Source organism: Bradysia coprophila, unplaced genomic scaffold (assembly GCF_014529535.1).
Source record: "Bradysia coprophila strain Holo2 unplaced genomic scaffold, BU_Bcop_v1 contig_94, whole genome shotgun sequence".
Taxonomy (NCBI): domain Eukaryota; kingdom Metazoa; phylum Arthropoda; class Insecta; order Diptera; family Sciaridae; genus Bradysia; species Bradysia coprophila.
In genome coordinates this window covers 4,359,022-4,382,750 of record NW_023504022.1, presented here as the reverse complement: position 1 = coordinate 4,382,750, position 23,729 = coordinate 4,359,022, and the positions used below count along the sequence as shown (strand labels likewise).

Genomic DNA, 23,729 nt, shown 5'->3' with positions numbered 1-23,729 from the left:
TACACTCAATACATAATCAAAAAATAGCTCTACGAACGAGTTCGAAAAAAAAAAAATTCTTTTAACAAAGAAGATGAAGTAGGAAGCATTATATGAAGTGACATAGCATGATTTCATATTGAACATTAATTCGTCGGTTTGTGTGTTAACGTTACTCCATTCCTTTCAATGAGCTTCAAATTTAATGCGAATATCGTAAATAGGTTTCGGGTTGTTTGGAAATTCATCGGTTATAACACAGAAATCGATTTTTCATCCAATGGCATTCGGATTGACATTTGAATAATTTTGAGTTCTTTCTCGAAATGGAATGGTGAATGTAGTACGTAGTGTGTGGAAGGATATTATTTTGCAGTTAAAATTTCTATATCGGAAATGTGTATGAAGCATTTAATTCGTAAGAGGGATTCTTTTGAAAAACAGCCTACCGAAATCGGACGCATTTTCTATTGGAATTTTTTATATGTGCCTAGAAAGGACTTCGACCCTAGAAGCCAAAACCACTTTCAAAAAAATTCTTCGAAGATTGTGTGGCTGGTCAAAGGTGATCAAAAACCGAAAATTTGCACTTTTCTTACAAAAATTGCTCCAGTTACACGAGCCGTACAGGGTCGTGTGGGGTGTCATTAGAAAGGTAATCACATGTACTATTGAGCCGAATAGGGTCTTATTGGGTTTAGAATTCATCCACACTGAAATATGTGCAGATAAAGTTTTTAACCGAATACGTACACTGTTCTTACTGAAATTTCTCGAGGTACACAAAATGTACATGGTTGTGTGGGGTATCATTTGAAAGGTAATTTTATGTGCTTTTGAGCCAAATAGAGACTAATGTGGTTTGGATGCATCTATGATGAAATATGGACACTTAAACATTTCAACTTCTTTTTCATCGCATATGTATCCAAACCACATTAGTCTCTATTTGGCTCAAAAGCACATAAAATTACCTTTCAAATGATACCCCACACGACCATGTACATTTTGTGTACCTCGAGAAATTTCAGTAAGAACAGTGTACGTCTTCGGTTAAAAACTTTATCTGCACATATTTCAGTGTGGATGAATTCTAAACCCAATAAGACCCTATTCGGCTCAATAGTACATGTGATTACCTTTCTAATGACACCCCACACGACCCTGTACGGCTCGTGTAACTGGAGCAATTTTTGTAAGAAAATTGCAACTTTTCGGTTTTTGCTCACCTTTGACCAGCCACACAAACTTCGAAGAATTTTTTTGAAAGTGGTTTTGGCTACTAGGGTCGAAGTCCTTTCTAGGCACATATAAAAAATTCCAATAGAAAATGCGTCCGATTTCGGTAGGCTGTTTTTCAAAAGAATCCCTCTAATTGGATCGAGAAATATTTTATTATTATTATGTGTAAGGCCAAACAATGGACCATCAAAATAAATTATTTTAAAAAAAAAAGTTTAAAGTTATCGGAGGGGATTTGATGAAATTTCCCAGCGAAAGCGAGAACATTTATTAAGACCGAACAAATATACATAAAATGTCGAATCAATATTTGAAAATGCGAGATTTATGTGTGTGTACGAAGTACGAATTGCCAGTCAACATTATATTGTTAAATAAATTATTTAACAAAAAAAAAATTATAATTCGTCATGAAGCATATCAAACACAGAGAGAACTGGATTCGGTTTTACCTCTGGAATAATGTTTGGAGTAAAACGAGAAAAAAAAAGTTTTTGTTACAATTCTAAATTTAAACCGAACCAGCCAGCGCCAGCAAAATTGGAGAATATAACAAAAAAAAAATGAATTGAACATTGTTGAATAAACGAGAGAATTATTACAATTTGAAATCTAATTAAAAATTTAATTAATATGACGGGTGAAGTTTATATCACAATCAGACACGCTTCGCATATGGTTCATTCAATATCAATCAAATGCACTAAAATGTTCTCTCCATCTCGATATTATTTATACCGAATGTGTGCATGCACCTATGTGTGTACCAATGGTGTCTCGATCGATGCAATTGGATTTGTAGGTGGATGAATATTAATTTAGATTTGTAAATAAATTTTGAAATTATTCTATTCAAATTTACCTGAATTATACATACGTGGTGGGATGATGTTTGATGTTTACGTTTCGAGAAAAAAAATAAAATAAAACGGAAAACGAAGTGACTGGATAAATTTGGATTCGGTTTAGATATTTCAAAATTAGTAGTGGAATTCTGTTTAGACATGTTAGCCATTGTATTTCATTGTTACGTACTTACAGGTCAATAAACAGATGCAAATTTACATCATTACGAATAGAGGTGAAATGTGGGTTAACAGAATGGAATCAAATTATCGCATTCCGCATGGACTTGTGGTGGAAGGAATCTAATTTCACGAAATTAATCCCGAACAGTTGCGGTAGTTTTACTAGTTACTCACATTTCCTCGTTATTTTGGAATTCCAGAAATTTTTCACGAAAAAGTCTGGGGGCTGGTTGCTGAATGCAAAATTTGTTTTTTTAGAGACCCCACAAGAGCAATCTGGATCACTGGCCTAACGTGAGTTCCGAACCACGCCTCAAAGTATGCAAACATTCTCTGAACAAAGTTAGGTGCTAATTGATATCTCGCCTAAGTGTAGGCTAGACATAAGCACATATCGTCACATCATTCGAGTCATTCAGTCTGTACATCATTAGCCACCAAACACACTACACAAATTATGAAGCTTGAGTGGTGTTTAGGGCGTTATCAATAATCGCTAGAAAAATCCCATGTGGAATTGTCTGACACGGGAATCGAACCCGAATCGTACGGATAAGATAACCACTGAGTCTTCTTCGGGAGCAAACGTGTCTGTGTGAAACGACAGCTGATCAACACTTCATTTAATTTCGTCGGAAAACCATTAAGAAAAGTAATTGTTGTTTAGCCGCAGAATGTCGTTAATTTCACCATTACCGACCTGATTAACGATCAATTATGTTCTAGCAGAGTCATTTAAAAGGTTCATGCAAAATTCCTTGATTAGAAAACACCTCAACCGATCATTAAAATCCACTCAACCCATTTAAGTTGCAGCAATTTTACGCTACGTCTACATCGATTAGTGAGCCATTTTTCACTGCATTCTTTTGTCAAAATTCGGGTTTGAGTCCAAACGCACCAACCAGAGTGTTGGCATATTATTCTTAAGACAAACGTTCCCATGAACATTATATTCCATTATTGCCAGGCTAAATCAATTACTTACGTTGATAATATTATACCATCGTGATGACTATACAAACGAAAAATGTTTTCTTAGTGTGCATGACACACACGAAACTTTCGGGTCAACTAACATACGAGCAATATCACTATGTATATACACGAAAATCATTCATACTAATAGCTAGCCATTTTATATTTGATATATACCAGTGAACTGTGAATGTAGGTATATGTTCCAGCCGAACGAAAATTGTAATGAAAGATCACAGGCTCTCACGAAAAACTATTAGCTACAGCGAGTATAAACTTAACCCGAAAGGAACATAACATAAAACTCGTAAAAGGAAGTTGAATCTTTAAATACTACACCGCTCTTTGCACCCTCCCACTAATAGGTTTTCCATGGAAATTCAATGTAATATTAAAGGTCCGTGTTAAATATGAAAACAATTTCATAATTCACATCAACATGAATAGTTTCGTGTAAATTAACCATAAAAAATAATTTGATTTTTGCTTTTTTTATTTCCAGATTTTCTTGTGTTTTTAATGTTGCCCAAGCAAAGTAGTTTTTTTTTTACCAGCTTACATGGTATATTTTCTGTGTGTGCACATTTACATGTAATTAAAATGAAATACAGTCGGTTCGCGTACTTTACACGTTCAGTGAAAATGTATGCTATAAGTTGAATTGAAAAAGCCGCACCATGTTGTTCCAAAAATAATCTTAATTTCGAAAGGAATAATGTTGTACAACACAAAACAACAACAGAAAGAAATGAAGAAAGAAAAAAAAAACAGCAACAACACACGACACTTTTGCTTTAATGCCATGCACACAGTATAATACACAACTCTCACACAAAAAATAACATGTTTTTGATCCATTTAATTGAACTGATTAGTTTTATAGTATTCCAGGGAGCTTTCTCTTTTTCGCCAATAACTTTTCAACTAACGCCAACGGGGAATGAATTTGATTAAATTGTTTCGCATTTCGGAGCCCAAAATTATAAAAGCAGCAACGCCAAACAGATTGCCATATTATTTCCCATTAATTGTTTTGGGGTTGCGTCCAATTTTAAATTGTACAAAAAGAAAAACGGAGCTGGTATAAGAAGTCGATTAATCTTTGAGACATTGGTGTATATAGGGCTCGGTCGCATCATCATTTTAGTCGGATCTGATTGATTTAATTATTCATCCGGCTATATTTATATACACACACAGAGAGAGAGTCAATGTTTACCACCAGCTCCGTAGTGAAGCGTTTAAAGGGATTTTGATTTTGGATTTTGTTGAAATATGCTAATGGCACCGTTCGATATGTGATATGATATGCCGAAACTGTTTGACTACTTTGAGCTATATTTAGAGCGCGTCAACAGACCCAGATTTTTCGGCTATGAAACCATTATCGTCAATGAGTACCGTAAAACTATGGAAAGTTATGAGGATTCCATAAAATTCCAGATTGTCTCAGTAAAATCCCGACCCCGACCCATTCACATCGCAGTAATATCGATTCTAATGTTAACGCAACTATTTGATTTGAAAGTTAAATTAAGGATTGCAAAATTTCCATGCAAAAAGTGTGCATCGATTTTGCTGGATAAATATTCTCGTTACACGATTTAATGGGAAACGGGTTACGAGACTGTAAATGTGGAATATTTCGTTAGTTCCTATACGGTTGTGTACTTGTTCGGGAAAGTTTCCGCAAAATTTTCAGCAAATTAGCCCCGTAGTCAATTTACGAAATTATAGTCTGGCGAAAAACTAACACAGTTTTTATGATGGGCCCACCATTACAGCGGGTTTTGTGAAGGTAAACTACGCTTTTTCTTCGTTCATTCCGATTATTTACAGTCGAAGAAATTTAGTTTTCGGGTTTTCCAAAGGTATTAATCTTATTTAACCCACACTTTATCCCACAACAATGGAATCCACAAATTTAAATTTAGTTAACTCAGCGGTCGCAATGACGGCGCTGCAGTCACGATTTCAAAATGTGATATAGGGTGGATAAACTAAATTTTGGTTTTGGTTACATTTTCTCTTGGTTTTTAATTATTACATCAGGCTTCTAAATTAAGAGTAAATTTATGCAATATAAACCGTTTGAGTTTGAAAAAAGATGTTTTGTATCAGTGAACGATATAGGAAAGCGTTCAGTACGTCTCAACATACAAAAGAACGTAAAATATAATTGTACATTTAGCCACCCTACGTCCGTCATCGCTTCTATTGTCTTCAAAAACATATTGTGTGCTTGTCATGATATGTATCAGACGTTTGTTTATTTATGTGTCTCATCTAAAATGCTGGCCAGCAAAATTTTGATCATTAAATTCAACGGCAAAATTGATCTAAATGTTAAAGTAATTGTGAATAATAGTGAAGTTAATGTGGTTTTGTTTTCTCTTCATAAAGGAATTTGCATCAGTTCGATGTAAAGTGCGGAGCACCATTAGAAAAAAAACTTGTCGCTGAAGAATGATCAAAAAGTTGCTGGACGCAATAGCTTCAACTAATGCTTTGCAGGATATAGAATCAAAATTAGAGAAACACCAAGAGCCGTCCATTTGAAATCTTCGTCATCATCATTTCAACTAAAGGTTTTTTTTAACGAAACGGAAGTTCGCTCGCAGATTCGGATCGGAACATCTCATTCGTTTTCGCTAAAGCTCGTAGCCGTTATTAATCATGATTCCCATGAAGAATCGCCAAAAATAAAAAATTGGCAAGGGATGAAGAAACGCCGGCAAAAACAAAGATTGATAAATTTGTCTTTGTTGCGTTTCTTCACACTTTGGCGATTCTTCGTGGTGATTAAACAAATCCTTGGAAATGTATCCTTTTACGAAATTTATCTAAAAGGCGTTATTTGTTCGAAGCTAGTGAATCTATCCTTTTATAAAAGTTACGAAAAGCTGCCTGGTTCGATCCTAAGGAAACTCTTATTTTACGTCAGGTAACGGCATCTTGTTCGATCCTAGGGAATTCATACTTTAACGAAAGATCCCGAGGACACTATCATTTTACGAAAGATAATGTAGAGACATTTCAAAAACGTATTTTTACACTTTGGCGTTTCCTCACACTCTGGCGATTTTTCTCTTCACACTCTATCGATTTTTCTTGGCAATTCATCATTATGGTTGATTTGTTAAATCAACAAGAAAAATCGCCATAATGTGAAGAAAAACCAAGAAATATCGCCAAAGAGTAAAGAAACTCCAAGGATCATAGAGAATTGAAAATTTGTCTTTATGGCGTTTCTTCACACTTCTGAGACTTTTCTTGATGATTTAACAAATCAACTAAATATGATGAATTGTCAAGAAAAATCGCCAAAGTGTGAAGAAACTCCAAAATATGACAAATCGCCAAATAATACAATATTGTCGATTTGACTATAACTTTTATTTAGAAAAAGATTGTACGGGACAGTATGTACTGCATATCATATAATTCCTCTCTCTTGTGTTTATCTGTGTTCTACGAAGCCAAAATATAATTTCGGACTACAAGTAAACCGTCTCGACTGCCCAGTAGTTATTTTCCTAAGTTCCTAATGAGTGCAAAAAGGCTATTTCAACATTAGTTAGGAAAGCATAATTTTTATGTGAATGTTTCTGAGGTTTTCCATCTTAATATTTTCATGAAGTTACAAATAATCCACAGAAAATTTTATTACCCTAGAACGAGGTCGGAAATCAAATAAATCAAATAGAAAACAGACTTGGAAATTGTTATTTTGTCTAAAAGTTGATATTAAAATTCTTTGGAAATCGTAAATCGCATAATTGCATGAGCAGGCATCTCAGGATTATAAATCAGGAACTTTGAAGTTCGTCATATATTCATATTCTTATCTTATTCCTGGCCAGATTCTGTTTTCATGATTGAGCTCAATCATGAGCTTCACTTATACAAAGAGTTGAATTTATTTCCTATGCCAAATTGTAATTTGGCGAAAATAATGTTCCGAATCTGCGTTTCGTTTAAAAAAAAGCCTTTAGTTGAAATGATGATTGTGAAGATTTCAAATGGATGGCTCTTGGTGTTTCTCTAATTTTTATTCTATATCCTGCAAAGCATTAATTGTAGCTACTGCGTCCAGCAACTTTTTGATCATTCTTCAGCGACAAGTTTTTTTTTCTAATGGTGTTCCGCACTTTACATCGAACTGATGCAAATTCCTTTATGAAGAGAAAACAAAACCACATTAACTTCACTATTATTCACAATTATTTTAACATTTAGATCAATTTGGCCGTTGAATTTAATGATCAAAATTTTGCTGGCCAGCATTTTAGATGAGACACATAAATAAACAAACGTCTGATACATATCATGACAAGCACACAATATGTTTTTGAAGGCAATAGAAGCGATGACGGACGTAGGGTGGCTAAATGTTCAATTATATTTTACGTTCTTTTGTATGTTGAGACGTACTGAACGCTTTCCTATATCGTTCACTGATACAAAACATCTTTTTTCAAACTCAAACGGTTTATATTGCATAAATTTACTCTTAATTTAGAAGCCTGATGTAATAATTAAAAACCAAGAGAAAATGTAACCAAAACCAAAATTTAGTTTATCCACCCTATATCACATTTTGAAATCGTGACTGCAGCGCCGTCATTAGAGAACTTTAGCAAATCACACAATAATGACAAAACCAATAATTTCCAACAATAACGAAAACGATATTGACACGGAAAAATTTTATTATTGTGAATGGAGCGAGATGGGTAAATATGTTCACAAATCATGGTGTCAGAATTCAAAATTCTTCTGAAGTACTTTAAAAGAAATTAATTTGAAGTAGAAAAATATAATTTGTGCACCGCACAACTTTCTTAACAGCAGATATTCATCTTTAAAATATTTATCTAAACCTAGGTGAAATAATAGCAGTGAAAAAGTGCTATTATTTCGTCTGGGATGAATATACACATGGTTTGAAAGGTCTTTGCCAGTCGACCACAAAACAGGCATCACACAGTCTCGAGCTACACTTGGTTCCTGGTTGAAGATATCCGAAGATGGAAAAAGGGTGTTTTTTAACCTAATTTTTTGCCGCTATAAACGATCGTTCCGGGTGAGAGTGGGCTCATTGGAAAGCTGAGTTCAAATACTTTCGGGACATGCCTAGTTTGATTAGATTAGATTAGATTGATAGATGTTGGAAAAATTTTCAAAATCTGTGTGAACTTTTGACAGGTCTGGGCTGGTACTGATGACGCTTAATGTGAACCTAATATGCTAGTTGTAACTTACATTATTTATTTGTTGGTTTTTGAGACCGTTCTAACAGCCTTTTACAGCCAATAACAAGTTCAGTCTGGACCACCGGCTTTACGTGACTTCCGAACCACGCCTCGAAGTATGTAATTACTCTCTGAGGAAAGTTAGGTGCGAAATTGATATCTCGCCTTAATGTAGGCTAGACATATGTACACAAATTCATCGTATTTGGGTTACGTCATACGATTCATTCAGTGTGTACATCGTTGCAGCCACCAAACACACCGCAACTACCCAAATTATGAAGCTTGAGTGAACTAAGGACGTTACCAATGCGATATAATCGCTAGAAAAATTCCATACGGAATTTGTCTGTCACGGGAATCGAACCCGGATCATTTTGGTGGAAGGCTAGTACGTAACCACTGAGCCATCCCGTCATTATCTAAGCTTTCCATTGATAGCTCATTTTGACTGCTGGTGAATTTTACGAGTAGCGGGTGTACTAACATAAAAATCTGTTATGTGGACAATCCTATTTAATTTCTTGTTTATGGCTAAAAATTTCCAGTTGTAAGACAATTATTATTGAGAGTCAAAAATTGCGCAACCAATCAGAGGATGCGATTTTATATTTGTCTCATGCTGCTGTTTCATAAACCACTCGAGACAAATATAAAATCGCATCCTCTGATTGGTTGCGCAATTTTTGACTCTCAATAATAATTGTCTTACAACTAGAAATTGTGAGTCAACTTACAAAATTTAGAATTTTTGTCTACAACGTGTCTATTTGGATGGTACAGGGAGTTATCCGAAAAAAAAAACTGAAAAGCAGCGAATGAATTTCAAAATGTGTTTCGGGTGAGCATGTGCTCCACGTGCTGTTTGTGAGGTTATGCTCACCACAGCACAACTTGTTCTCTAAATTGTGTCGTCAAAAGGCAAGCTAATTTTTCCATCTCATTTCCACTAGCTTCAGAATGTTCTAGTCTACAGATTTCAATAAATCTATGTATGTTCAGAGACACACGTTGTAGACAACAATTCTAAATTAAATAAACAATCAACGATCTGACGATTCTGTCAACACATTTATACACGATATAGTGGATATACTCGAATATACTCAAATATACTGGATTACTGGATCTACTGGAGCATAAATTCGAGTCTTGATTCATTTGGGCGTTTGCTTATTTCAGTTGTCATGTGCATAAATCGTTGTTTCTACCTCAACAGGAAAGTGATTTTCTCAGCACACGTCCTAAAACTGAAGACTGGTGCTGATAAAATCGACTCTGCCTGCCTTGGCCTTGGTACAAAAAAAAACTATTTTAGGGTTTGTATTTTCTATATTATACTGTGGCAATGCGTCACGCTTATATTTCACTTATCTCCCGATTTCCTCTCGTTTGTCTTTCTTTTGTTTTCAAAAATTCCCAAAATTTATTTATCAAAATTCGAAATTCACTTATTGTCAACGCAAACGCTGGTCTATCGAGAGATTCATATAAATTTATCATTTTCACATGAAACGCTTATATCCTCTGTGTGACTTTCATTTGAAAATGTCAAATCAATCGGATTCAAAAATTTTAAACACAAAATGAAAGAAGTTTGAATTCTGCCACCACATAACACCATGATTTGTGAACATATTTACCCATCCCACCTCATTCACAATGATAAAATTTTACCGTGTCAATATCGTTTTCGTTATTGTTGGAAATTATTGGTTTTGTCATTATTGTGTGATTTGCTAAAGTTCTCTATTGTGACCGTTGTGTTAACTAAATTTAAATTTGTGGATTCCATTGTTGTGGGATAAAGTGTGGGTTAAATAAGATTAATACCTTTGGAAAACCCGAAATCTAAATTTCCTCGACTGTAAATGATCGAAAAACATATTCAGCTTTTGTTGAGGTGTAAATTTTATACGTATACGTATCCCTGCGCTAGTTCACTTAACCATCCATTACAATTAAATCGAAACTTAAATTGTGTAATTCAATTTAGCTGTTATTTGATCAATAAATTTAATGGGATGATTTCATTTAATAATTTTTATTTTCGTTTTCGTTTCATTTTATTTTGTCTGTCTAACGAAAAAAAAAAATAAAAATCCAAACGGACATTCCACCGAAAAGTATTTATTCTCCGTGGTATTGGTGTCGAGAGAGTCGAACCAACAAATATCAAAGTTAATGCAATATGCAATGACGTCAACAGAACGAATAAGCCTAAATGAATTTATTACACATATTTCATTATCTAAATTAGTTTTCGTTAGGCATGTCGGATTTACATTACAGTTTAAACAAAATCATATTTACGGGTAGTAATCGCAAAAGTTCTCCAATTTCGAGATGTTCATATGTGTAGTATATAAGCGAACGAACGACCGAACGAATGAAGAGAAAAAAAAAAGTTATGCCACACATTTGTTCATTCATATAATCTTACAGATCGTGATATTTCAGAATGTTCCCCGTTCAGCAATTAATGCTGCATGCGATCATTTTTGGAATTCATCCTATAATTCAGATCGTTATCGGTCGTTTCTTACATCGACCATAACACACAAATTATGTCAAATAGAGGTTAGTCTTTCTGAGAGAGAGAAAAAGGAGAGGGCGCAGACCTCTATTTGACATCATTTTTGTGTAGTGTCGGTGCTAGAGAGCTGCCATGACCTAATTTATTACGAATTTTTTGTAATTGTTTAGCGAATTCGATTCCAGATTTTTTTTGATCCGAGGCGAAGCCGAGGTCAATAAACACCGTCGTAAACGCTATAAACGCACAGAGTCGAGACTTCTCATTTTTTCGAGCTTTGATGGATTTTACATGTTGAGAGTGTCGAATAAGTGGTTCGGATACCAGTGCTGCTATAGCTAATGAAGGCATACATGGTATTGTATGACCTAGTATTAGGGACCTTAGTACACGTCTGACAACCGATTTTTTTCTGCTGCGGTTGAGTTTCGAACCCCGGACCTGACAACTCAATCGAATAATGAAAAGAAAGCGAGTTAACCATTGAGAGTGTCGAAAGTAGTGGTAAAAATGTGAAAACTACGGTTTTTGACGCATGTAAATTAGGGAGCTTAGTAGATATTACGCCACAATTACGCTAAAAAAACGATTACGATTATGGGTTTTATATGCAAAAAATGACTCAGAAACGAAATCATGTGATGGGTAGAAACAGACTCTACTACTTCTACCTGTATACAATTAATTCAAGAATGTCGTTTGATGCACAACAATTATTTCTATGCATAGTGACAAAAGCCACTAATTTCCAAACTATTTACACAATCAATGAAGACACTGACGGTCTGACTAGTGGCGAATGTACATGGAACATTTACTATGTTGAAAATCCAATCATTGACTAGACAACAATTTCATTTGTGTACATTGAAAGAATCCGCACAATTCTTGCCACCAGATGCAATTCTAAAATCGGTTGACTGTGGTTGAACGGGAATCAGAAACATTTTATGCATTCGGCATTCCACAATATCAACAACAACAACAACAACATCACAGATCTCCATTTAAGCATGTTTTGAAGATGGTTAACACAAAAAGAAAACGAAATAAAAAAAAAATTGTTTGGTTTGTCAGTGCCTTTTGGTTTTGGATTTTTTTTTTTATTTTATTTCTTTTGATACTCTCTGGTGTGTAGTTGTTGTTGTTGTTTGACGGTGATATTGGTCTTTCGAGATGGTATTGGTTGTGTTGAATGCAGACACTTTTCAAGTCGTTCGAACAAAGGAAATCAACTTAAATGGTATTTATATACTATACACTTTGTACCTACAATCATCTTTTAACTAACAACCGTACAAAATGTTCAAAAATGATTGTGGATCCGTTATTGTATGGTATAAAAGAACGTGTTGTATATTATAGTCGGTATATATATATATATATATATGGTTCTGTATATGGTGAGCTGGAAGAGCGATTGGAAGCATTTCAACATGTATATACCAGTATTTCATTTCAACAGCACAAAAAAAAATTATGATCCAAAAGTTATGCCATTTTACGGTCGTAGAGTGGAAATAATGAATAAGTGGTATCGTTGAAATAGGAACAATATGATCGTGAAATTGGTATAGATACTCTGATGTTCGGAATATGGTGTTTTTTCCTAGTTCTTTTTTTTCAGCTGAGTGTTCCATGCTTTACAATAATGTTATTATTTTCTCATAATCACTTGGTAAATTACCTTGGTCAGTATGATATACACTACCAACGTGCAAGACATCAGAATGAACGGAAAAAAAATATTATTTTATCCGGGAAGCGTTGAGTTATCACGTAAAAATAGATAAAATGGAATTTCGTATTTCGATCGACTCTACAATGAACATATCAACACGATCCAAAACAACATCAAGGAGGATCCAGCGGAATTCTGGAAATTTGCCAAAATCAACGGTGGAATCGAACAGTACCCAAATGAAATGCAATTTGGTGAAAGTGTCGGAAAATCAATGAGTGAAATAGTGAACTTGTTCGCGACATATTTTGAGTCGACTTATGTTAGAGATGAGAAACCGTGGGAATTCGAAGACATTTATGTTGAGTCTAGTGAATCAGTGGACGTGCAAATCTCGTGATTTGACATTGAAAGTGTGATTCAGAAACTAATGTGGAAGAGTGGAGCTGGACCAGATGAAATTAAACCTCACGTGATTAAGAAGTGTTCGTCTGCAATTGTTTGGCCAATCTGGTTGTTGTACCAAAAATCGTTCGACGAAGGAAAGATAGCCGAAGCAATGAAGATATCACGTGTGGTACCAGTCTACAAAAGGAAAGGTTTGTAAACCGATATTAAGAATTACAGAGTCGTCGCAATTCAACCAATCACGATGAAAATCCATGAAATGGCAGTGAAAAATAAACTCAGTGAAGTCGTTCAACCTCGTTTATCCGAAGCGCAACATGGATTCAGGAGTAAACGATCGGTCGTCACGAATTTATTGAATCTATCGATATTGGCATATGATGCGTTTGAAGACCGTTTTCAGTTGGATTTAGTACACGGAGATTTCAAGGTGGCATTCGATTCAGTTTGGATTCGAAGGTTGATGTTGAAGTTTGCAAAGTTGGACATCGGCAAAAAATTAGCGAAATGGTTGTGTAAGGGACGTTCAAAATACGTACAGATTGGAGAGGACAAATCTAGAATTTATGAGTCTCCATCGGGAGTGTCACCCGGAAGTTCGCTTGGTCCGTTGGCGTTTACTGTATTCATTGTGGACATACATGTAAGGCTGTTGATGTTTGCGGACGATGTCAAATTAGCTGAAGTTATCCGACGTGAAAGTAATGCAGTTCGGATGCAAATCGAAATGGTGTGATGAAAACCGTCTGTACTTCAACCCCGGAAAGTGCTACGTTTTCAGCCTTTATCGAGACGATACATCTTTCATTGACACAAAGTATACAACGGGCGAACATGTCTTGGAGAGAAGAGACGAAAGTCAAGATCTTGGAATGTTGATCGTTAGATGGTTTCATTTGGGTTAACTACTCTTATGGCAACTTCACAATCGACACGACACACAACGAACATTGTATTTGGCATACGATTAGGGTTAGATCGAGATTGGAATATGCATCGGTAATCTGGAACCTGTCATCGGAAGTCTACAAGGACGACATCGAATCGATTCAAAAGCAGTTTGTCATCTATCTGCTAGATAGTCGAGAAAAGCCACTACGTTCCGATTGGCACCATACGAGGATCGAAGCAAACAGGTTGGGCCTCAAAATCTTGAGTTGAGGAGGAAATCGGCGGACATAATGATGTCATACGACATATTTAAAGGCAACGTTAAGGACAGTTTGATCTCGTCAAAGTTTTTGTACAGTGAGAGTGAATATGATCTGAGACGTTCGACCTTGAAGTTGTTAAAGGAACCGAGGTACGGTACGAACTATCTGTCAAATCAACCAGATGCACGTTTCATAATAGTTATTTATCTACCAAGGTAGGTATGAAGGTATTCATCGGCTTCGCCTCGGGTCGACAATCGACATCTAGTGCGAAAAAATACCGGCATACCTACCGTGGTAGATACAACGTTTTTCGCAATTTCAGGCCATAATCACCTTTCCAATGCAAAACATGTCCTACATTTTGTTCTAAAATTCTTGTGTATACAGAAATTCATTTGAACGATCAAGAAGGCTGCATTATAATACACATTGCAATGTGATGTAAAGAGACTCGTTGAATGAAATCGAGTCGTCAATGCTTAGTATATACGCTTCAACAATACGTTCGGTATAATTGTGTGACTCTATAGCCGAATGGCTAAAGTCGCTGCTTTGTGCTCAAAAACCTTTTGGTGTCGGGGGTTCGATTTCTGGTCAATGCAAGATTTTTATTTATAAAAATTTAGCCTTCGTTGAAGGTAATAGGTTCTTTAGCGTGCGAAAAAAAGTTGATATCGCACTGCGTGCGAAAAAAAAGTTGATAACGCACTGCGTGCGAAAAAAAGTTCATATTGCGCTGTGTCCGGGAATACAGTGAAATAAATACCTTCAAAACGACATTAAATGGATGCATGGAAAGGTGATGATTATGGACTGGAATTGCGAAAAATTGATTAATGAATACGAACATATTGTCCGTGACTGTGATAATCGAAGTGAATTTAAAACTAAGATTGTTAAGGAACTTGGAGTGAAGACTTAATTTCTGTTAATTTTATTTATTGTGATTCAAGGACTAATGTTTGTGGAATGTTTCGACTAATTTTATGGTTTTATGTTTGCATTGTAATCAGTTATCAATTATTCAGCCAGTATTTGGCGGTGAAATAAATTTCATTTATTCATTCATTCTCATAATCACTTGGTAAATTACCTTGGTCAGTATACCAACGTGCAAGACATCAGAATAAAGGAAAAAACAAATTTATCCGGGAAGCGTTGAGTTATCACGTAAAAATAGATAAAATGGAATTTCGTATTTTTTCGTTGTTGGATGTGTGTGTGTATGGTAAATAAAAATCAAAACAATAACCAACACCATAATTCGCCTCAACCCCCTTATAAAATATGAAAATTGTTTATAAATGTTAAATGATCTCGCTTAATGTGTGTTTTTTTTTCCGTTCGTTCGTTCGTTCTTTCTTTCTTTATTCCGACGTAATGCTCGTAGGAAGTAGAACATCAAATTTTCCAAGTCACGCGAATTGTTTGTGTGTTTCTTTTTTCCTCCTCTCTCCATTATACTTTTTTTTTTAAAAAAAGCACCCAACGGATAGATGAACCTTATTTCCCGAGACTAGTTTTAACATAGGTAAATGTGAAAGAAAATCAATATCGTAATTTGTAGTGAATAAATTAAGACAGAGTGACTGGGAGAGAGAGCGCACAAATTGACGGAAAGTATTACAATATTTATTATTATTTCTTTTACCCTGTGTTGTTGCCACACAGAGTGTTCTTAGTGGCTTTTTTTATGACTTTCTTGAGGCTTTTTAGCTCGACAAATTTTTGACATTATTTTTAACACTTTTATGGATGACGAGCACGTAAACAAATTCGATGTAAGACTGATTTGCATTCGAGTAGTTATTACGAACAATAATTATATTGTCGATTGTGTCATCTTATGAATATAAGTTACGATCGACTGATGTGGCACACAGACTATAAATTAACTATTAAGATTTATATGGTGTCTATGGCACAACACACAAAAGAAAAACGAAAGAAAAAATATTAATTCAAAATGTAACGAACGACTCTACTTATATTTGATTATTAAAAATGTACTCAAAATAGATCAAAAAGATTTCGACCGTTTTGTGTGTTGCTTTCGAACAGGGCAACAACAACAACAACAACAACAAAATATATCGTTTAAACATCGAAAACATTCATTTAACATTGTCATTCCACATCGTGTAGCATTTTAAAAAATCATAAAACAAAAATGGTTTGGTCTCAGAATAGAAGAGACGACGAGCCATTTTCCATTTTATGTAAAGATTGATTTCCTGTGTCTGTAAAAATTTCGTTTGCTGTGTCTACATAACAAAAAGGCCAAATTAAATAACCTCTCCATACAGTGAATAATGGGCCCCCCGAAATATTATACATTCCGGTTTTCTAATAGATACGTATTGCATCTCAAAACTATAACTATGCGCCACTTTGGTGCGGAAATGTTGATTTTAACATTCGTATGCGATTTTTTTTTGTTCGTTCGTTACTTCCTCCTCTCCAGTTCATGTGGAATTTAAACTCTAAAATGGTTATTATTATCGAGTTATCATATCATCAGTTTAAGACTTTTCATTGTTCAAATATTTATGCTTTTACTCTGGATTATTCCAAAAGGTTTTACAATACGTTTTTGAAGTAACAAAAATAGCTTGCAATTTCGACAGAGAGTCTCTTTAGATGAAGAGCGCTGTTCCAACATCATTTCATATCATTGCTGTTGTTTGTTTTTCTTGGTCGTGTTTTTTTGTGTGTGTTCTCCTTCATAGTTTTGTAATAAAACGAATAGAAAAGGTTCCAGTCTGATGGATGGTAATCAAAATAGATTACTATTTCTGTTGGACAATTCCTTACATTAAAAGTATAATTTATCAAAGTCAGACAGTCACTAAGTATTGTCGTAGTAGCACACAATTGTTCTGATATAATTATACGGATACCGTATAACGTTAACGCTCATATACGAATGTGGTAGAAAATTGCAGTGGATTTTCCTTTTAAACATTTTCTCTATTTGACTATTTTCGTGATATATATATGAAGTTCCACGTCTATCCTATGCATGATTGGTTGTGGTTCGAATGATCTTGTGTCATAAAAATAATAAATTACACAATTATGGTGAGACAGTCAGTCGTGAAAGAAAAGGAGAACGATGTTGAAAATGTATATATATACACTTCCATAGATGACGGGCGTCTATATACATATTGTATATTGATCGAGACGAGCACCCAGAGTATAGTTTAGTATGCATTTTATGTGTAAACGAAAAAATAGTTTCATTTCGAATTGAAATTGAAATAAAAATTGAAATAAATAGAATCTACTCAGTCATTATATTGTCGAGTGATTTTCAATTTGTATTATATGTGGAAAGCACACAGTATTTGCGTACAACAAAGTTCAGAAGTTCATACAAACAAAATTAATAAAAATTTAACCGAAAACAAAAAAAAAAAAAAAATCCCCCATAGACGGTAATTACACATTTTGCATTATTTAACCGAATGAGTTAGAGTAAAAACAATTAAAAATATATTTTCTACCGCAAACCGAACCGATTATTTACTAATATAAAATTTTGTGTAATGTGTATGCAATGCATGTATCGGACGAGACCGATTTTACATTCTATTATCCCAGCCATCAGTATTAAATTTTACAATAAAATGTACAGCTCAATTAAAACTGGTTATTGGTAATTATAAACATTTTGTATTTTGTCCGCCGTTTTACCCTCCTTAATATGTTTGTTTATTCTTTAGCTAATACGTGTAAAACGCATATTAATGCTTGGAAGAATGGATAAATTATTCATCGGTCACTCCCGGCTAATAATTTTTTGTTAAAAACAAAAACAAAACAAAAAAAAATTCCAATTTCGAACACAATAGAAACAATAAATAATTTTCAGTTTGAATGGAAAGTTGTTGGAAACTTTTATATTCGAACAAATAAAAAGGGAAACAACAATTAATAATGGTCTTACTCTCCAGTTTTCGTTGTGTTGATTTACATTCGATCGAGTTCGAATTTTCGTTTTTTGTTTTCCAGTGGCCCAATTTTAACTCGAAGCTAAACGGGTACAAGAAAAAGTTTTTAAGGCTGCGAGTCGGAGAGAGAGAAAATGGTTCACCCAGCGGGACGAAAGTTAAATCGAAAAAAAAATGTGGTTGGACATTTGATTCATTTTACGAAACGACAAACTTTTCTCCCGAATAGACTGACTCGCTGAAATCGCAGTTATATGGTAACTACAAAAAAAAATGGAATACTAATAAGACCATGCGAACGTCAAACAAAACAACAGGAATGGTAATGTTGATTGCTACCTCATTTTATAAGAGAGAAGAAAACTTACAAAAAAATGGAAATAATCAAAACAAAACTCTGTTCTCGGAATTGCAATGATTTGAAAACTTGATTCCACAAAATTGTGAATGAACTCAACGGAAGAGTTTCACAAGAAGAAACCCACCACAGTTTGTAAAATTATGTAAAAAAAAATCGCTTAAAGTGAACTGCAGCAGTAAAAGCTGCGATTTTTGAAATTATCGTTGATGTTGATGATATAATAAGTTAGCTCGCACACACAACTAACTTTTCCATTGTTCCTGTTACTCAAACTTTCTGAAACAATGCATCCATTTTGGAAAGTCAAAATTTCAGTTGCTCGACTTTAATAAACAATCGCAAACTTTTAATGTGAATGCCATTTTGCCAGCCAGCCTCACGAAAGAAGGCAAAAATAATAAAAAAAAAAAATTTTGGATGAAATTACCAACATTTTCATCCACCGTGCTACCATGACAATATCATCTATCACATTGTGCACCCCTAAAATTCATATCATATTCGTAGATAAATTTAGCAGTTACCGTGGGTAACCAGGCAGATGTCGAAATGTCTTTTATGTATTTTACCGTATACCAACCGCACAAGACATTGATTCATCTTAAACTTTTATGTACTTCGAATAATTATGGAACAGCATTATTATCATGGAGTTTACGACTCTTCAACAATTTCATATCAAATATGACATGGATATGCGTACTTGAACAAATTCTTTATTCCCATATCCATCCACGGTACGGAATTTACAAGAATATTATTTATGCTTCTCTTTGTGAACGAACTATGAGTATCACTGAATTGGTGAGCAGTTGCGTTCAGAACGTAGAAGGAAAAAAAAACCTTTGGCGAATTTTGTTTTGTGAGATTTTTTTACTCGAAACTTTTTCGAAAGAAAAAATTGTTTAACGGCAATGGAAAAACCTTATATTAGCAACAACCGGCGGAAATGATTCATTACCTGATGACATTTATGGTAAATTTCATTTCTGCGGATCGTTGCGAATCGCTTGTGGACAGAAAGTACGAGAAACGGGTTTCGGGCCAGACGGTAATGAGTCGCCGTCTGGTCGCAAGCAAACAAAAAAAAATTGCGTAATATTGTGCCTCCGGATCGGACTGCGACACTTGACGGGGTCTTAAACAGGAGAGATTCTATTATTTTCCCAGTAAATATTGACGCAGCACGAAAGAAAATTTCCGGAACGTGTAAGGTCTGTTCGTCTATTTTAAAATGGATGATTGTCTTCACCTACGACTGACATTTTGGTTTCAAATCGATTTAACCTGTCACAAACGGCAAGCATAGTAACAGTTTTACTATCTGATCTATTACTTCATTTGATCGAAGATTTTTATAGATTGATTTCAGAATTCTTTTACTTTATTTGTTTTGAACATGCTTTTTGCTATATAAGACCTCTTTAGTCAGAGCTTGTCGTTTATTATTACTGTCGTTGTCGATAACAGATGACAGCCGTCTGTAACGGTTAACTAATGGCTAAGAGAAATTTGATTTTTGGGAAGTCAATCTCAGAGCTTGTAGATCGTTTTGAGGGAAGATCTCGGGCTATAACCTGACGGTACGAGATCCTGATTTCATGAAGTAATGTAGCCAACTATCATTGGTAGGATTATCCATCTATTTGACCACCTATATTAAAATGAACTTTCCTTTCGTTGATCATGCTTTAAAAGCTTTGATTTTTAAAATTTCGATCGCAATGATCGATGAAACTTATAAACTGTGACTTTAAGCTTCAGAAAATATCCATCTGGTCGATTGCTACTGCTGCACACCTAGTGCCTCGCTATATAAATGAAAACTAGAACTGCTATAGGACAAGTTAGTTTTAGAAAGTCAACACTCCAGCGATAATTACACTTCTTGGCCGGATTGGAACGTGGTCAATTTATGGCATTTTCAATAAACTTTTCAGAAATTATATCGAAACCCGAACAATAGAATAAATTCAAAATTTCGTTCTTGTCCATAAATTTAGCGCGCCACCAATTTCTGATGCTTTTACACGAACAATATTTTCCCGATATATAAGATCCAATTAACTACTTCAAGTACATTATATTCATCTCATGGTATAACTACACAGTGGTGTGGTAAAAGATAAAGTTCAGCTTTTCGAATTATCATAGAGTGAGTTGTTATTTCGTAAAATTTCCAATTAAACTTCGTAGCAACGATGATCCGACACATAAATAATAAAGAAAAGGAATTTAAAAAAAAAGTCGAAATCGATGGTTGGGTAACGATAATGAAATGGAATTGTCAACAAGAAATTAATTAAAAGCAATTTATAATCTAGTAGTTATAGACTATATTTCGACTATAATCAGTCGACACGACGACGGTATACAGTGATAATAATAATAATAACCAAACCTATACGATACCGTATGCATGAGCACACCCTCAATAATAATTATTTTAAAAGCTAATTGAAATAATCAAGTCGTAGAGTAGTAGTTTCATCGCATAGTGTCATCACACTCCGTCTCATTTACATTATAATTATCAACAAATCAATATACAGCAGAGAGATACACACCAATTAATAATTACATGCATTGTATATAGATATGATGATGTGTAGTACCCCCGTAATAACATTGTTGTATCGATATATGAAATGTTAATTTGAAATTAATGAAAAATCAAAAAAATAAATTTTTTGATGCAAATCTGTGGTTAAATCGGGAATGTCGAAAAAATGGGGAAAATGACCGAATGTGTTTCTGGTTGTACTTACATGCTGTTTGTGGTATTCCAATGCATGTAAAATGTTTTGGCACAATTAGATACCGTTGATAGAAGCACCGTTTCGAGGCAGATCAACAAAACCACTGTCAGACATGATGTTGCTTTAAATCCCGGCAAAACAACAAATCGTGGCCGTCTAGGGTTTGTCATTATGCTGGTTATCACTCCACCTATACCAAACATTTTTAAGAATTTTTTTTTTTTTTGGTCAACCGATGATATACGAAAAAAATTAATTTTTTTCTGTTTATATTTCACGGTGTGGATTTTTTTTTTTGTTATCTTTTATTCTTTATCCGTGGTTATATCAATTTTTGTTTTGTAATTTTAATATCCAAAAGAGTCAATCAAAGCGACATTCATATGTCATAAACATTTTTGTTTTGATTTGTTTTGTTTTGCTTCATTAAATTTGTTTCTTTCTTCTTTTTGATGAAAAACAAAAATAACTTTTGGATGAAAAATAAAAATAATAAAAAAAAACGAAAATAAAAATCGAAACAGAAACTTACATTCGTTTCGACAAATTAAAAAAAAAAAAAATTTTCAAATCAAAAAAATTAAATCTCGTAACACACACGGCATAGTCAAGAAACACGAAAAAAAAGAGCTCTCGATGGTGGATTCTACTCTCTTTGCAGTGTGCAGTGTGTTTGCTTTTTTTTCCAATGCTAATGGATAATCCAGATGATTTTTATTGTTGATCTTCACCGAATTTAGATTTTTAAACTTCTAATTGCAACTGAATCCGAAACAATAAACAAAGTTTTCGATATTCCGTTCACCGTTTTTTTCTTTCTTCCTTTTTAAACGATAGATTTAATGCCGCGAACGTTGTTATGCTAATTATCACTGAGTAGCGTTCGTTTTTTTTTTCCGATGACAATCGCTTTAAATATCCTTGCTCATGGCTAGGGAGTATCGCAAATAATCCGATCGCACAGCAATCATAATTTTCTTGTTTATTAGCACCGATTCGAAATAGCACATTTTTAAATACTGTAACACCGTGTACGATAGTATCCCATTCGGTAATGGCGATTCAACACAACTACATGAACATGTTTCCCATTTTTATTATACTTCTTTTGTTGACCGTCTTCGATATTGTTGTTTCTTTTCGTAATTTTATATTCGACTGGAACTTTCAAAGTTACCAAAAATTTAACATTTCTTTTGTTCAAAATTCAATTCACCAAACGATTCATTTCATGTTTTTCAGCGTAGATTAAACGAAACGATGAATATTGTTTGTCGATGATCCCAAACATGGAGTCTTATTTACTTTTCCAATCAAATTATATATCCCGTTTGGCGAAGATGAAAAAGACTCCAGATCGACTATTATACACTCTCCCGTATAGGGAACAACACACCAACACACACCGAACGCAGTACAAATATTTTACGTCTGTCTATACATACACAAACATGTATCCACTGCATAAAAGGTACCGTGAACAAAAAAAAGAAACAAAATTTTCCTTTTGAAATTCAATTGTTTTTTGAACTAAATATTATCAGCTGCAAATCCTCTCGAAACGTTCAATTAGTTCATTCACAAATACGCGTGTTCACACAATTACAGTTCGATCAATTAAAACACTTTCGATCACCAGCATTCGAACCCGATCAATTCGAAATAGTTTACCGAAATAAATTATTTACAGAAACAGCAAAGCGACATTTTTGAATTAGAAATTCTTTGTATATTCCTTGTTAGTGTATGTGCCGCGATACCCGGACGCAGACCGGTGTCAATGGTGTCTCACGAATATCTGCTGAACGTTCACGAAACGAAAAGGAAAAAAAAACCTATGGCGAGTTGATTTTTGGTTCGTTGATGGCAACTATAGTTGATGGCGAACCGAACATACCGAACGCGACTTCGGGCTCTCATTCTTTATGTTCTTCATATGGTGGATGGTATATATCGTGCCGTTGTTAGTCCGTTCGTTTTATCGTGTTATGTGTTGTGAAATAGTGAAAGAAGAGAATGGATTCGAAGTTTGTTGTGAACGAAATTTTGCCATTTAAAATGGATAACGAAGTTTGTAACGTTTGCGCATCGATTAATTGGTTTTCAAATCCACCAGTATTTACCGATGTTTATTTACAGGACTTTGACTCACTCTTTGAACCACTTTTTTGACATTGACTTTCGAATTTCTTAGTATGGGTGTAATCGTTGCTACTGTCCAATGATTCACAACTATTCAAGACATTTTAGCCATTTAGACTAGGTAGACTAGGTTGAAAATATCAAAGACGTAAGTCGTTCTTAACGATTAGTTAGTTAATGGGATTGTTTTTCGCACTAAATACGATACGAGCGAAGCGAGCTTGTCAACACAATGTGTGCCCCCAAT

The 23,729-nt window shown here is 34.5% G+C and overlaps 1 protein-coding gene across 2 annotated transcripts in view; it reads right to left on the bottom strand.

Annotated features, from left to right (window-relative positions):
* The window catches only part of LOC119085037 (ephrin-B2), a 63,684-nt gene extending 40,507 nt beyond the window's left edge, over nt 1-23,177 (bottom strand). The window contains exons 1-2 of one of the 2 annotated variants that reach the window (XM_037195232.1): nt 21,873-23,177; nt 21,350-21,530 (exon numbers count right to left, since the gene is read on the bottom strand). In XM_037195232.1, the coding sequence (XP_037051127.1) occupies nt 21,350-21,510 (161 nt within the window). In that variant the 5' untranslated portion in view covers nt 21,511-21,530; nt 21,873-23,177. Of the gene's footprint in view, nt 1-21,349; nt 21,806-21,872 lie in introns of those variants that run through there. The other variant, XM_037195231.1, reaches the window with a different exon arrangement.
* Nucleotides 23,178-23,729: the final 552 nt, after the last annotated feature.